Source organism: Natator depressus, chromosome 27 (genome assembly GCF_965152275.1).
Source record: "Natator depressus isolate rNatDep1 chromosome 27, rNatDep2.hap1, whole genome shotgun sequence".
NCBI classification, from domain to species: domain Eukaryota; kingdom Metazoa; phylum Chordata; order Testudines; family Cheloniidae; genus Natator; species Natator depressus.
The window spans coordinates 7,668,945-7,685,260 of NC_134260.1; the positions used below are offsets into that span (position 1 = coordinate 7,668,945).

Consider the following 16,316-nt stretch of genomic DNA (forward strand, 5'->3'; position numbering starts at 1 on the left):
AAGCCCTCAAGAAATTAGACAACCAATAAACAAACAGTTGGGGTGAACTGAGGATTTATTATACGACAAAAATATGTGATCATGAATTTTTAAACCTTTCTCTGCATCTGATTGGAAGCTCTTCAGAGGGCAGAGATTGTTTCTTCCTGTGTGTTTGGACAGCACATACCATGTTGTGGCTGCCTCCAGAATACAGATAAGTTCACTGGTTGGAAAACATGCAGGGGCATGGGATGGCCCCTGTAGTTTCGGTGTTGAAACAATAGCTTCTAGCCTCTAACATCAGAAACAAACGTGCACATTATGTGGTGGTTAAAGGAGACTGTTTTGGAGGATCTGGGAAGTTATCAGATCAGAGACCATTGAAACTTGGGGGTCCAGTTTTATCTGCCTTGATCTTTATCTGTGAGATAATGTTTTGAGAAATTGGAGTTCTCAGTGTTCAAGTCTCTATGCAGGTGGATCCCGTTCTTGGTGCGCATACACCCCATGCGCAGGAGATTGAGATCGCTTAACCAGTGATTGTCTGGTGGGATCATGCATGTGCTCTGCATGTTCATACTCCTCCTCCCAAGGCCAGAAAGGGTGGAATGACCCCAACTTCCACTCAGTTCCTTATCACTAAGGCTACGATTTAGTCATGGGCATTTTTAGTAAAAAATCGTGGACAGGTCACGAGCAATAAATAAAAGATCATGGGCCTGTGACCTGTCCATGACTTTTTTACTAAAAATACCCCTGACTAAATCTGGGGTGGGCAGGAGGGGGAAGCCACTGCTCAGGTGGGCGGGGGACCGGAGGGCTGCTGGTGGCGGGGGGTCGGTGCCAGAAGCACCAGCTGCTGGGGGTGGCCTGAGCAGCGGCTGCTCTGGCCACCCCCAGGATCGTTGCTCGGGCGGCCCCCGGGGCCAGGCGCACTGGCCGTTGCTCGGGCGGCCCCCGGGGCCAGCTGCCTGGGGCCGCTCCAGCAGTGGCCGGTGTAGCTGTCCTGAGGGTCACCTAAGCAGCTGGCCCCATGGTCAGCCACACTGGCTGCTGTAGAAGTCACGGAGGTTGCAGAAAGTCATGGAATCCGTGACTTCTGCGACCTCTGTGACCGACATAAAGCCCTACTTATCGCTGCCTGGGGCAGCAAGATGGAACCTGTGTCCTACTGAAGTCTCTCTTATTCCAAAGTTGTTAGTGTAGTTACTGTACTTGTTTTTTTAATTTTCATATCCTGTTGGCAAAAAAAAGTTTGTCAGCTGCTAGTCCTGCATTGATCTGTGCAATATCCAAGCAGACCCCAGATATTGGGTCCCCTTGAAGGGATTAGAGTATTTTTACATTCCATCCTACCCCAGGATCATAATTTGTGACAGCCACCAAGGAGAAGTCAAGATGGTCTGATCCCTCTACCCCAGAGGACAAGGAGCTGAAGAGATTAGATCTTTTTGGTAGAAAAACATATTTTTTAGCTAGTTTGCAGCTCAGAATAGCTGACCATGCTGTGAGCACAAACTCTTGGGTAATGAATGGATTCTGCGGATCCTATGGCTTGTCATTTCCGAGCTAATCTTGTCCATTTGCTTTTTGATATAGGGTTCAGTGAAAGACCAGCTGAAGGCCTACGGTGCACTGACGGAAAACGTGACCCGGAAGTACACCCGCCAGATTCTTGAGGGTGTCTCCTACCTTCACAGCAACATGATCGTGCACAGGGACATAAAGGGTGAGAGCATCAGGCCGGTCTCGGATGAGGGCTGAGTGTTTATATAGGAGACTGCATGTCATGTTTGGGGTCTGTTTAAAAACTAAACACACTCTTGGAAGCCTCCAGCTTGAGCTGTTGGTGTGACGTCTCCTTTGATTGCCTTCTCAGTGCCCAGATCAGTCAGCAGTACATGTTAAGGACCTTTATCAGCAACCTATAAAAAGAGGAGAGCTGTACGCACTTGTGACAGGTTGGGTCACAGAAACCCCCTTAGGAATGCCACCTGATGTGCCTAGACTACTTCTGTTTTCCCTGCCAGTTTAGGAATTCAGTCCCTTGCCTGGTTTGAGCCAGACACACTTGCCTGTTGCAAACACAGATCCAAGTCTGAACCACGTCCCCCACAAGTTGCAGGCTTAACTGAAAACAGCTTAAGAAGTGCTCCTGTCTCCAGCACTCAGATACCCAACTCCCAATGGGGGTCCAAACCCCAAATAAATCCATTTTACCCTGTATAAAGCTTATACAGGGTAAACTCATAAATAGTTCGCCCTCTATAACACTGATAGACAGATATGCACAGCTGTTTCCGCCCCCCACCTCTCCCAAGGTATTAATACATATTCTGGGGTTAATTAATAAATAAAAAGTGATTTTATTAAACACAAAAAGTAGGATTTAAGTGGTTCCAAGTAATAACAGACAGAACAAAGTAAATTACCAAGTAAAATAAAATAAAACACGCAAGTCTAAGCCCAGTCCAGTAAGAAGCTGAATACAGATGAAATCTTACCCTCAGAAATGTTTCAATAAGCTTCTTTCACAGACTGGGCGCCTTCCTAGTCTGGGCCCAATCCTTTCCCTGGTATAGTCCTTGTTTCAGCTCAGGTGGTAGGTAGGGGATTTCTCATGACTGCAGCCCCCTTTGTTCTGTTCCACCCCTTATATATCTTTTGCAAAAGGCGGGAATCCTTTGTCCTTCTCTGGGTTCCCACCCTTCCTTCTAAATGGAAAAGCACCAGGTTAAAGATGGATTCCAGTTCAGATGACATGGTCACATGTCACTGTAAGACTTCATTACACACTTGCCAGCTCACAGGTATACAAGAAGACTTACAAGTAAATAGAGCCATCTACAGTCAATTGTCTAGCTGATGGGAGCCATCTAGATTCCAAACCACCATTAATGGCCCACACTTTGCATAATTATAGTACGACCTCAGAGTTATAGTTCATATTTCTAGTTTCAGATACAAGAGTGTTACATTTATACAAATAGGATGACCACACTCAGTAAATTATAAGCTTTGTAATGATACCTTACAAGAGACCTTTTGCATGAAGCATATTCCAGTTACATTATATTCACCCTCATTAACATATTTTCATAAAATCATACAGAGTGCAACGTCACAGCGCTGTTCTCCGCTTTGCAGCCTCTGGAAGAGCTGACATTTGGTGGTTCTAATAAGGATGGTATTGTGAGGAGATATAATGTTTAAAATCCCTCGCCTGCGACTGCTGATCCCTTTCCCTCTCATCCCAACAAAGCGAGGTTTTGTTCCTGGCTGATCCCCTCTCTCCCCACCTGCTGTCACCTACTTTGCTTCTTTTTCGGTTACCTCCTAGATTAGCCTGTGCCTAGCCAAACTGCTACCGCCTCATTGGTGGACAGGCAGGATGCCTTAAGAACACCAGGTCTAGATCCAGCAACAGCTTCTGACAGCAGGGTTTCCTTCAGGCTGCTGTCCTGACCTGTCTTACCTCCCCCTTGCCAAACATCTTCTCTGGCCTCCTACACTAATGTCCTGTGTGACCCACAAAATCCTTAAACTGCCAGTTCCGAGTATTATCTTCTTAGGAGCCAGCCAGTCTCCTAAGGGTTAACAATAGTTGTCAGCACAGGTTCCTGTTATCCAGTGGAGGGCTGGTGGGGGAGCATTCTGGTGAAGGTGGAGTACCCTATAAGGCCTGTAAGTCCTCATCACATCATTACTAGGCTGATAAAGATGAGTGAGTCATTGGTGCTAAAACAGCATCTTCATGCTGGGTCTTGTACATATCTTAAAGCTATTCACATGAGCATTGTGCTCCCTGGCAGGTTACTCATTGGTACATCCCCATCCTCCATGCCAGATTTACACACTTTCCTCCAGGAAACTGGGTGGACCCCTATAATACTCTGCATAGGGCCCTGCAAACCCAAGGCTGCCCTACAGAGGGCACTTGACATAAGGCAGAGCAGGTGTATGTAAGGTTTATCAGACAGCAACAGTGAGGGGCTCCCGATCCCACTGTGAGCTTGAAGAGAGTGAAAAAGGCCCTTCTTAGGCTCTAGCATACATCTATATAGCAAGCCACTATCTGCCAATTCCCTTTGGCCAGGGTAAACAGGACCTCCAAGCAGGTAACATGGGCTAACTTGTTCATTGCAGGAGTTCAAAGTTATCTAATTAGTTCCATCTGCTAATCTTTGCTTTCTGGCAAGCAGAATATACACCAAACCTGCACTCAGACAAGAACCCTTTCAGCAGAGCTATGTACAGCCTCAGCCATTGACCAGAGGGGCCATTTATAGGTTGCCAGACCTGTTTGCAGACACTGCAACAATGAGAACACTGACTCAGCACTTCCCCCCCCCCCCCCTTCACTTCCTTGTGTTTTTCCCTAAAGTGGCAGTTGTTGACAAATGGCTTGATTGCAGCCTGGAGAACAAAGATGGTGGCATAGCAGGTCACCAGAGCCTTAATTGGGAAAGATCCTATTCTGGACCCAGGTACATCTGGATCAGATGTAAACTCTACAGGTTGCAAATCCGACAGCAGGATTGTACAACAGCTGCCTGAATTCTTTTCCCTCCAGGAGCCAATATTCTCCGTGACTCTGCTGGGAATGTGAAGCTTGGGGACTTTGGGGCCAGCAAACGGCTGCAGACCATCTGCATGTCTGGAACAGGTATCCGCTCTGTCACCGGCACGCCATACTGGATGAGCCCAGAGGTGATCAGCGGAGAGGGTTATGGAAGGAAAGCGGATGTATGGTGAGGAATTGCTCAGAGCTTTATCTATATTCCATAGAGAGATTCACAGCTTTTCTTGAGACCTAGGTGATGTGGTCAGTTGTTAATGAATCAGCCCTGCCTCTGTAGATTTGGATTCAAATTTAGCCTGAATCAAAAATGAAAATGAGTTTGACACAATTTGGGCTAGTTGATCACAGCTTGAGACCCAGGGCTGCTGTGGACCATATTGTGCAATTTCATCTTCAAAAATCCATTCTACAAGGCTGTGGTCCCTCTATCTATTACATCATCACGTGGAGGGAGGAGGGAAGATGCTATCAAGATGTCTGTGTTCAAGACTATCTCTTATTGTACTTCCATCTTCCCATATCCCTTAACTGTGTCACATCTAGATTAGACAGAAAGTAACTTAGGATAGAGTTCTGTTTTCAGTTTGTCTACAGTGCCATAAGCGTGCATGGCATGTTATAGACAAAAGTTAGGATTTTGGTGCATTGACAGAACTGTGGGGAGGGAATGCCTCAGACTGGAATAGCAGGGGAGCTGTAGGTCGGGATTGAGGTGAACTGGCAGACAGACACATGGAAATTGTATACACATTAGGATTAGCACAAGTCAGGAAACAGTACTCACGCAATAGAGGAATTAACAGTCCCGAATCCCTGAAGTATCAGTTTTTAGAGACAGTGGGCTGGCCAGGGCTATAGTTAAGTTGTGCAGCTTTAAGAGTTACCAGTAAAAGCAGTGCTTATGTCTCCTTAATTAAATGAGGACTGCGTTATTTTTCATACAACTACTTAACAGAATTGTAACTGAAAATTTTTCGCAGTATACAGTGATCTCTCCCAACTAGGAATCTCTGGGAAAGAATGGAGCACATGTGCATCCTCCCGGGATTGATGCAGTTGTAAATTTCCTTTTGATGCTGACAGTGGTCCATTCCCATCAGAGAGGCGCTGCTGTTGGCTGAGCTCCAGGCTTTACAATCCTGATGGTTATTTTGGGGTCAGAATTTTCCAGTTCCATGTTAGTCTCTGAGTAGATGTGTATGGAGGAGACACAGAAACGTAACCGATCTAGCCACCTGGCGGTCAGCCATCGCTGCAGGCCTCTCCAGTTTTTTTCTTAAATAGCAAAATATGTGAGTTATTTGTTATTGCTGGAAAAACTTGACATGAAAAACATTCCTGCTGTTTGCTGAATATCTTAAAGAAACTGGATCTGCTTAAAGGGTATAAATCAGTCTAAACAGTAAAATATCCCTGCTTGGTCTTGAGCAAACCCCAGCACATCAGCACACATGGTTTGCATTTTCTGTACTCTTGTACTAAGTCTTAGGCTGCGGGGAAACCAGTGTTAACTTTTTTTGTTGGGTTTAAACCTTGTCAAGAAACTGGTACTTGTGCATGCATCAGATTTAATTCCTTTCCTCCCCTGCTTTGGTGGTTGATGGGAATCTGCCTTTGATGAAGCATCTTATTCTTTGTAGCGCAGATCAGAAGAGTTTAGTTTTAAAGATGAATGGGGAATTTTTCCCTATTTAATAGCGGGAAGTGTGATCTGGAAGCCAGGAACTGCTCAGCTCTGTTGGTGATTCCCTCTTGGCCTTGAGCAGGTCACTTAATTCTTCTTGAGCAAAATTCACTGCCATCATACACAAGCACACTTCCATTGGAGTTGCCGGAGCTATGCATGCTTCAAATCACTGCTGAATTTGACTCTCTGTAAAATGGGGGGTAATACGAGCTTTCCTTCCACACAAGGATAGCAAGGCTCTTAGCGTCTTTCTACTCTGAAAAGTGATTTTGTCAAAACGGCCTTGTGGGATTACACATCTCTGATTTACTCAGTTTACAGATACAAAGATCTTTTCTATCTTGCAGCCCTGCAAACCTCCCCCTGGGATCTGAGAGTTCAGCTGGGTGTTATCCACCGGCACCCGCGATACAAGTTCAGAAGGTCAAATGATGCTGTTAGTGGCATCTGTGTGGACCTGTTGCCTTCAGTGGGTAGCACAGGTGTTAACTGAGGACAGAGTTTGAGGACATAGGGCTGCACAGGTGTAACTTAAAAAATTGTTGATGCTGTGTGAGCCACAATGGAACCCAGCTCCCTCTCCCAGAGCTGCCGACTCTCAGCACAGTAGTAAAAAGTAGTGATGTCAGTTGTCAGCAGATCTGGCTTGGAATCCATGCAGAGAATAGATCTGAGTATGAGGCCATTTTTATAGTCCCTTTTCAGAGCAGAGCTGTACCTGACCACTTGCTGCTAGGAATTCCTATGTAAATGCTAAGCATTATTGTATGAAGCTCTGTCTCATATTTTTTTTTCCTGTCTGCTTCTCCAGGAGTCTTGGCTGCACTGTCGTTGAGATGCTGACCGAGAAACCACCCTGGGCAGAATATGAAGCCATGGCAGCCATTTTCAAAATTGCCACCCAGCCAACCAACCCCCAGCTCCCTTCTCACATATCGGAACATTGCCGGGACTTTCTAAAGCGAATCTTTGTGGAAGCCCGGCAGAGACCTTCAGCCGAAGAGCTGCTCAGACATCACTTTGCACAGCTCCTGTACTGAATTTACCTCCCGTGCCAGCCGTTCACTCTGGGCTTTCAATGCCCCTGTCTGGTGAAACCATGCAAGTGACCGTTGTGGAGCTGCGTCTTCAAAATGCTGTCTCAGCTGTCCTAGTCCTCTGGCAACTGATGCTGAGGAACCCGGAGTGTGGCCTTGTGTCCTGGTATGTTTTGCTGGACTGATGCTCATTCTGCCGATGGCTGTGCAACACCGAGCTGCATTTTGTCCTTGTTATCTTGTTGTGAGGTGGCAGTTGGCTGCATGTTTTCTGCAGGCACAAGCAGAGGGATCTAGGAAGCTTCTTGTTGAATGTACATAGGCAACAGAAATCTGGACCAAAGTGGGAACTGGAGGAGCAATGGTCAGAGTAGAAACATACGACAGCCACCCAAACCAGCTCTCCACAGGGGGCTTTACAGTGTGGATCGCTCTGTTTTCCAGACTGCTAGGTCTTTCCAGGCTTCTACAGTACAAGAATCCAGCAAAGCCATGTCATTGAGCATGCGCTCTATATATAATGATATATTTTTCTTCTTAAGTATTCAGCATCTGAAGGTGTTCAGAAAATATTGATTCAGAAAATATGTGAATAGTATTATTTTATAATGAACCCTGGGGTTCGGGGTGGGAGGGGGAGTTGTTTTGCTATCCAAATGTCAGGATAATTAGGAAGTTCCAGCAGAACACATGCTTTATAGGGCCTATGCTAAAGGGCTCTCCCAGCGAGGGTAGGGAGTCCATACTTGACTTTCAAGGCCAATGTTATCCTAGCGTCAGGACAAGGTGTCCTCACTGTACCTCCCTAAGACTTCTTGTTCCAAACAAAACTCTTCTGGAAGGGAGAGTTCGCAGGACAGCTTTCTGCTGCACCTGTCTTTCCAAGGGATAAACAATTTATACCAATCCCTTAAACCAAAGATGATTTCAATGCTGCCAGAGAACTTACTTCAGGGAAAGGTTAAATACTTGCATTAGGCCAGACTGGCAAAGCTACATGAAGAAAATGAGTTGCCCTTTCTTGCATAGGGAGGAGTTTGCTGGACACTAATTCACTGGGCGTTCTAGGGTGAAACCAAAGGTGATCTTTCCCCGCGTGTTTCGGTATATGCGGAAATGTTCGTTTCAGGTTTCCACCATCTTTTTAAAAAAACAAAAACAAAAAACCCCAGAACAAATAAAAACCATGGTAGAGAAGCTTTTGTAACTGAGACATATCAGTCAGTGAGGCAAAGGTAAAGAGCATTTGTTATGCCTGTCTGAAATCGATTGGAAAAATGGGATCGGTCCCCAAGAGAGAGGCATAACATACACAGACTGTTTTGCTCTATTGCAGTGGTTCTCAAACTGTGGGTCAGGACCCCAAAATGGGTCAGGACCCTGTTTTAATGGGGTCACCCAGGCTGGCTTTCTACTTGCTGGGGCCCAGGCCCCACCACCTGTGGCCGAAGCCCAAGCCAGAGTCCTGGGCAGCATGGCTCAGGCTTCAGGTTCAGCCCTGGGTGGTGGGGCTCAGGTTACAGGGCCCCCATCCAGGGCTGAAGTCCTTGGGCTTCAGCGCCCCCACCCCGCCAGGGGTGGTGGGGCTTGGGCGGGCTCAAGCTTCAGCCCCCTCCCCTTCCTGGGGTTGTGTAGTAATTTTTGTTGTCAGAAGGGGCTCGTGGTGCAGTGAAATTTGAGAACCCCTGCTCGATTGTATCTTGCCATGGATATGTACCAAGCTTCTGCTATCTCTGCCACTGGTGGCTTGCTAGTCTCAAATGCTGCATTTTGATTGGTACACTAGTAGTCCTGGTCTTAGTGACATAGAGGACTGAAGACATAGAGGACTGACTCGTTTAAAGGCACACTTGTGGCAGGTTAAGTCATGTTTTTATTAAACAGGCTCCTCACCTAGGAGTAAATAACACCTCTGGTTAATAAAACTGAAAAGGCGTAATCTAAAGTGTCTTTCATGGACCCAACTGAGAGACATGTATAAGCAATGAAAGCAGGCTAGTGATTATAATCAGTTTCTAGTCAGTTTCACTTTCAGGCTCTCAGCCACTAACACAAGGATGCAGTGTTTGGGTTGCAAGTGTCTTTCCAGAAATTATTTAATTCATATGGAAACACGTCTGTTGATCTTACAAAAGCCTGGATTTTGAGCCAAACTTTTCCAGACAGTGTCCCTTTTAAAAACATACTGCCTCACTCTTAGTTGCTCTATGCATTGTCATCACTTGCACCAGTGCAAAGTGGGGGGGGGGGGATAACACTTCCACTCTGCTCTGCTTTGGGAGCATTTTACACATGCTTTGCACTGGTGCAAATGACCACATAAGGCGCAGGGCAATGGAAAATTGGACTCATGTTCTCAATAGAAGTAGGGCTGAGTAGTCCTTCCATTGTGCAAATGTCAGCACTATTCAAGCCTGTGGTTTTATCACTCGCAGCCAGCTCTTTCTTACCTTTTGAAATGTACCAAAGATCAGAGCCTTTTCCTGCTTCAGAATTTAACTTGCAGGTGTACAGCAGCTGTGAGGACCAATGCAGCATTCCTGTCTGCCTTGGCCCCTCTTTACCCAGCTTGTCCTCACAGAACTGACTAAGGCCTGCTTCGGTGGTCTTTACTCATTATCCAGCACATCACTCTTTGGGAGAATAGAATAGGGAGCTGAGGAAATGGTGTAACTTGTTTAACGTTTCAAAGCAACTAAATCCTCAGGATCTGTTGTGGCTTTTACCTCATATGTATCCCTGGAACGCTGTTCTGGAGCAGAGCAAACAGCATCTGGACTGACGTGCCAAGTCCTTTACCCTGCCAGAGCTTCTGACCCTATCCAGAGCTCTGGAACTCCCCCCCATACTGAAATGTGCCTACTCTGCGTATACACTTGTATTCCAGTTTTTATTAATGGAAGAGTAAATTGCAATTGAACAGTGACAGAAGACTTCGGTCTTTGAGAACATGGTAAGCCAGCTTGGACTTCTTGTATTCCAGTACCTGACCCAATGCCGCCCGTTCGGCACAAGCCAAAGCATTACTTGTATGTTTGGAGATGCACTTTTATGAATGTAGTTTATATCGCTCTTTTTTAGCTCTTTTTACATCATGTAAACATTGATGCCTCATACTTTTATTTATATCGTAAAAGATCATATTTGGTGATTTTTATATATATCGACTCGACTGTTACAGGGGGGAAATAAATTTGACACCTTTATGAATTTAAAAAGGAAAAAAAAAGCAGCTGGTTTTGCAGAGAATTTGCTGATGGTTTATAACGAGTAGTGCCAACCCAAAATGCTGCCTTTGGTTCCTCACTGGGCCTGTCAAGCACTCACCCCCATTCATGCAAACTGAAAATCTCAGATCCTCAATCTGTCCCAAGTGGAGCAACCTTGAGGACTGACTCTCATTTACACTAAGCCTGGTCAGCATAAAGGGGCCTTAGAGTGGGCATCAATTGCATTTGTATCCACTCTTTTAAGGCCTCTTGGCATTGCCAGAGCTGCGTAAATCACAGTGGAGCCCGTTTGAGGGGTTTGTCTGCCTAAAATTAAGCAGTTGTGACTATCCCAAATCTCATTTTACATCTTCAGCTGCTCCTCCCAGGAAGGGAGGGAGACTCAATGCTTGTTATGAGCTCTAGGATCCTCAAGTGAAAGGTCCTGCAGTAATGAAGAGAATTAGAATCGCTGAAGGATAATCCTGTAGTAAACCATTGCTCCTGGGACAGTTAAGACCTCAAATCATTAAGGTGAAATATCTGCAAAATCCCCATTAGAAAGGAGATTGCAGAATGCCTCACCTGCACGTTCCATGCAATCAACTAGCACTGGAACAAACCAAGCGTGGAGGGGATTTAATACCCATTGAGCTTGTGAGGAAACAAAAAATTGGCATTTTGGTCTTGGTGTGACGATTCTGTGCATTCTAGGTTATCCACTTGCTCTCCAGTAGATCTGATTTCTCTCCCAGTCACTGTAAATTTCAGCAATTTGGCTTCTGTGCATGACACAAAATATTCCAAAGGGATTCAGTGAAGCTGCAGATCACAAAAGCAGTTCCTTTTATTTTGCTGGTAATAAGCAAAACAAACTGATCCATAGGGGAATTGGTGCCTGCTTTGGTGACGCACATTATTTCTGAGGTGCCAGCAGGGCCTGTATAATTGTTGATGCCTCAGGAAGTGTATATCCCCACTGTGTAACTCCTGCCTGGTATGCAAAGTCCAGGTGTCCAGCACCATACAGCAGATAGGACGAATGCCCAGTGATTGGTGCCTAATCACTGCAGCTGCTGTGGGCAGTTAAGTGGCTGAATGTGAACTGAAACCTGTGTACAGCACCCAGGCCCTGTCCCTGCAATTGGGAATTGACTGGGTTTTTTTTTTTTTTCAGAGGCCTAAGGGAGCTAAATGCCCAGTGGGATTTGGGCACCAACTCCCAGAGGCTCCTGTGGCTATCCCAAGCACCATTAGGCACTGATCACACTGAATGGGTCTGAATTTCCCAGCTGGGAGGGAGACGTGCCTGGGATGGAGTTTAGAGGATTCTGGAGTCCGTAACCACGTGTTTGACACAACATATGGGTAGCAGGGAGATATTAATGTCTTAACCTGGATTGTGCAGAAGACCTTGAATCAGTAGTTTATCTGATTATGTATACCGACCGGGGGCTTGCAGTGCAAAGCCAGGCCAATGTATCATTTATTTACAATAAAATTATCATTTATATGAAAGCTGGCTTCTCGGGTGATGTGAATGCTCATGTGCGTTTCTTATAAATGGAAGCGAGAAGGTGGGTGACATAATATCTTACTGGACCAACTTCTGCTGATGGAATTGACAAGCTGTCGAGCTTCATAGAGCTCTTTGAAGCTCAGCTTGTCCTTTGCATTAACAGAGCTTGTCCCAGTGAAAGGTATTGCCTCGGCCACCTTGTGTCTCTCGTATTTTAGGCCTAACATGGCTACAACAACACTACAAACAGCTCCACGTGCTGACGTACTTTCATCCACAAGGCCAAGCTTGGTCTGAGGAAGTGTTTTGCCCCAGTGACTCTCCTGGGGGATAGAGGGAGAGAGATCCTTACTGTGAAGCATTGAACGAGGATCCAGTGATGGAGCCAGGTTGGTCTGTCTCCTCTGGCCAAATCCCTGCCACTGCAGGGGGTGGTGAGCATCTGCCCTTCCTGTCGTCTTGTTTCTACAACTCCAAGGGAGGTGACAGAATGGGACAGAAGAGTGTCTGCACCTCTCTCTAAGTACTTCTGTTGTCCCCATCACAATGGTATCTGAGTGCTGTCCGAGTATCGAAAATAGAAATACCATTCCCTTCCTTTCCAGCTGGCAGGAGAACAGCTTGACTAGTTTATCAGGCTTTTAACTGAAAGGTGTATTGAGAGAAAGCAGAGTCAGATGACAAGCTCTGCATTTAGCTCTGAAGGGGGTGATCCCTATGTTCCCATCCCCTGCGACAAGGAGTTCCATAGTCTAGGCCTGGCTCCTATGAGAGCTCTGTCTCCTGCACTGTTTAACAGTGTTATGGCTGTGGGGGGAGGTCATAGTCAGGAAGGGAGAGGGGGTCTCTTGGAGAGCTTAGGTCAATCCCATGGAGGACTCTGAATATCGGAACAGGCACTGAGCTGGACTCTGATCCATGGTGAGACCATGCGGAGACCTGGGGTGATGTGCTTATGGCACCCTATGTGGTGAATTGGCTGCTGTGTTTGGTCCCAGCTGGAGCTCTCGGGGGAAGTAACCTAGAGAAGCCTGTGGAGCTTCTAGGGCAGTTCTCACCTCAAGTCAGACGCTGCCCGCTGTGCACGTGACCTAAATAGCCAGCAACAATGGCAATCTCCAGACCTGCTTTCCTGTGAAGCAAAAACAAGGAGGAATCCTTGTGGCACCTTAGAGACTCACAAATTTATTTGGGCATAAGCTAAAACCCACTTCATCAGATGCATGGAGTGAACAATACAGTGAGCAGTATAAATATTAGAGAACATGAAAAGATGGGAGTTGCCTTCCCAAGTGTGGGGTCAGGGCTAACGAGGCCAATTCAATTAAGGTGGAAGTGGCCTATTCTCAACAGTTGACAAGAAGGGGTGAATATCAAAGGAGGAAAATTACTTTTGTACTGTTAATGAGGCCAATGCAATCAAGGTGGATGTCACCCATTTCCAACAGTTGACAAGATACAGGCTAACAGGGCTAGCACTCTGAAACCTTTCCCTTGAAGGTTGCTAGTTGGTCCTTCTGGGAAACAGAGTCCGAGAAGCCAGCCCATTGTACTTGGAGCAAGTAAGGAGACTAGAGAGCGCATACAACAGGGGCTTTGGGCTCGAAAGGGAGGAATCCATCGGTCTTGTTGGAGCTTGCTAGCCATTGGAATGAGACTTTTAAAGCTGCCTACAGGATTTAGATGCCAGCTCCCACTGCTGTCAATGTGTCTAAATGTCTTCAGGCTTGACTTTCATTTACGGTACCCCAGGAGAAAGCAGAACCCTTAATCCCCTGGGAAACTCACGGCTGAAATTCACTGGCTTTTTCTGGTGCCTTTTCAAACTGCTTGTCATGTTCTGCTCTTGTCTTAGTCACTTCAACGGTGCCAGGTTCTTCCCTTGAGTCCCCCTGGCTTCCCTGAGCAGGACCCAAATGCGTCCAGGATTGCTTTTCTCCAGACTGTCCCAGGCCAGAGCTCGCATGCAGTGCAAGAAATCACCCCACATCTCCTAACTCTGTTGTGTGTCTCATTGTAGGGTGTCTCCAATGTGGCCAAATAACATCTTTGTACCACTCCACCGTGGTCTAGTCCCCTGGGAACTTCCCATTCCTGAGTGTTCGTCAGCCCCTCCAGGTACTCTGGACAAAATACTGTTCTGGGGCTAATTTTGATCCTTAAATTCCTGGTCTTGCAGAATGAAGAACCTGGCACCTCTAGGGATGTCACTAAAATCAGGAACCCTCTTCTCTTTCCTCTTATCTTATTTTAGGTCTGGACAATAGACACTTTCTGTCCCTCCCATAACACTGGCAGCTTCATTCTACTCGGTGTCCAGTAAACATTACTGGTAGCTTTTTGTGGTATTAGAGCACGCTTCACAACTGTGGTCCCTGAGTCATCTGATTCTTCTACCAAAGTGTAGGTGACCTTACCATCATTGTCCTATTAAATATTTGCCCCTTTCCTACTACCACGTGTGGAAGTGAAGATACGAGGGGAAATCACTGACGGGGGGGTGGGGGGGGACGACAGTGAAAGTGACTGGACACTGTGCTGATAGATTCATACATGAAATAACTTCTCTGCCTTTTGTTTCTTGTAATGGGTAAGTACTACGAGTAACAGTGATACAACTATGCAAGTGGGTGATTTTAAGGTGACTTTCCCTTTAAATACAGCATTCAATTGCTCTGAGATTAAGGCAAATGTTATAAATCTTTAAAGTGCTACTGTAGCTCACGAAAGCTTATGCGCAAATAAATTGGTTAGTCTCTAAGGTGCCACAAGTCCTCCTGTTCTTTTTGCGGATACAGACTAACACGGCTGCTCCTCTGAACCCTAATGACTGTTTCTAGCGGGACAATAACTCCTGCATTGGGAACCCTGGTTTTCTGGCTTTAATATGGCTTGTGTGTATATATGCATGCCCATCGACAGCAATTCCGGGCCCCAGGGCAGAACAGTCAATGGGCCCCCTGGAAAGGGATGGCTGAGGTTTATGACACTACTTTTGATCCTATTGATAACACATTAGAAGAACCCACTATACGTAAATTGTGGTGGTGCCTGATGTAGCTACAGCACCGGTGTCAAACAAATTGTGAGCCTAAATATAAGATGTAGAATTGGTTATTTTGAATTATACATTTAAATTAAATAAATACATTATGGAATGAAATTGGAGAGAGTCCAGCGGAGGGCAACGAAAATGATTAGGCGACTGGGGCACATGACGTACGAGGTGAGGCTGAGGGAACCGGGCTTATTTAGTCTGCCCAAGAGATGAGTGGGGGGGGGTTGATAGCAGCCTTCAACTACGTGGTATGAAATTCATTCTTTGTAAGATCTGGAGGATCGCATGCAGTACATCTGCTATGGAAGAGGAAGTTGAAATAAAACATACAACACATTTTCATTGCTAGGAAAAATCTCGAGAGCAGAAGTCATTTGTTTGCATGTGCTGAATGGGGGGCTTTGCATCTTTGGACAGAGACCAATTTTATCGCTAGTGATCTACTCAACTGCCTGAAAACATCACAGCCAAAGCTGCTTTCTTGGCTATTGCTAGATATTTTTTTAAGATACAGATATGTGAAGTGACCATGGCAGTCACTGAATTGTGCGTGCGCTGTTGCCGGCTGCACTGTTGTTCTCCCTCATGCGGCTGTGATCTTCGCCAGGGGCCTGGCTCTTGTCATGACTCAGGGTTAGCTCTTGACACTATAAACATTCAGCAGATTCTTATTATTTTTTCCCTCTGAACTCGACATGGCTGAGAACTGGAGCACTTTTCTGTTTCTATCCAGAGTGTCTCATGGCTTGGCTTGGCTTCGGATCTGTCAAAGTCCCTCTGCCGGGCAAAAACCAAGGCATGGAAAGGGGAGGGGAAGCTTGAGGCTTGTGCGGAGTTGCAACAGAAAGACCCTGTGCATGAAATGAGCTGCCATGAAAGGGTTAGTGTGTTGCTCGCAGTTGGATCCCACGACAGACACAGAAGGCGCAGCCTAGGAGCAGTGGAGGCCAAAGTTGTGTCATGCCATCTTTTCTGCCTCTCAGATTCTGGGCCACTTTAGGTGCTGCAGCAGCCCCAGGTGTAAGATAGAGCAGCCCCAGGGCTGCTCATACAGCAGCCATACGCAAGCTCCATCTCTACTGCCCTGGAACCCCAAACGCTGGAGCTCATGGTGTCCGGCTCCTCATCTTTCACCCTGGCAAGCCTCTATGCTGGGGGCTGTGCAGAAATGTAGCATACGTCACTGCTGCATTGGGGACATTCCTGTATGTGCCCTTGCAGCCCCCTTCACTGTTGGGCTGG

The 16,316-nt window shown here is 46.3% G+C and overlaps 1 protein-coding gene across 1 annotated transcript in view; it reads left to right on the forward strand.

Annotated features, from left to right (window-relative positions):
* Positions 1-7,782, forward strand: part of MAP3K3 (mitogen-activated protein kinase kinase kinase 3) — a 49,832-nt gene extending 42,050 nt beyond the window's left edge. Inside the window, exons 15-17 of the mRNA XM_074940435.1 lie at positions 1,582-1,711; positions 4,556-4,733; positions 7,063-7,782. Coding sequence (XP_074796536.1) covers positions 1,582-1,711; positions 4,556-4,733; positions 7,063-7,291 — 537 coding nt within the window. The 3' untranslated portion in view covers positions 7,292-7,782. The remainder of the gene's footprint in view (positions 1-1,581; positions 1,712-4,555; positions 4,734-7,062) is intronic.
* Positions 7,783-16,316: the final 8,534 nt, after the last annotated feature.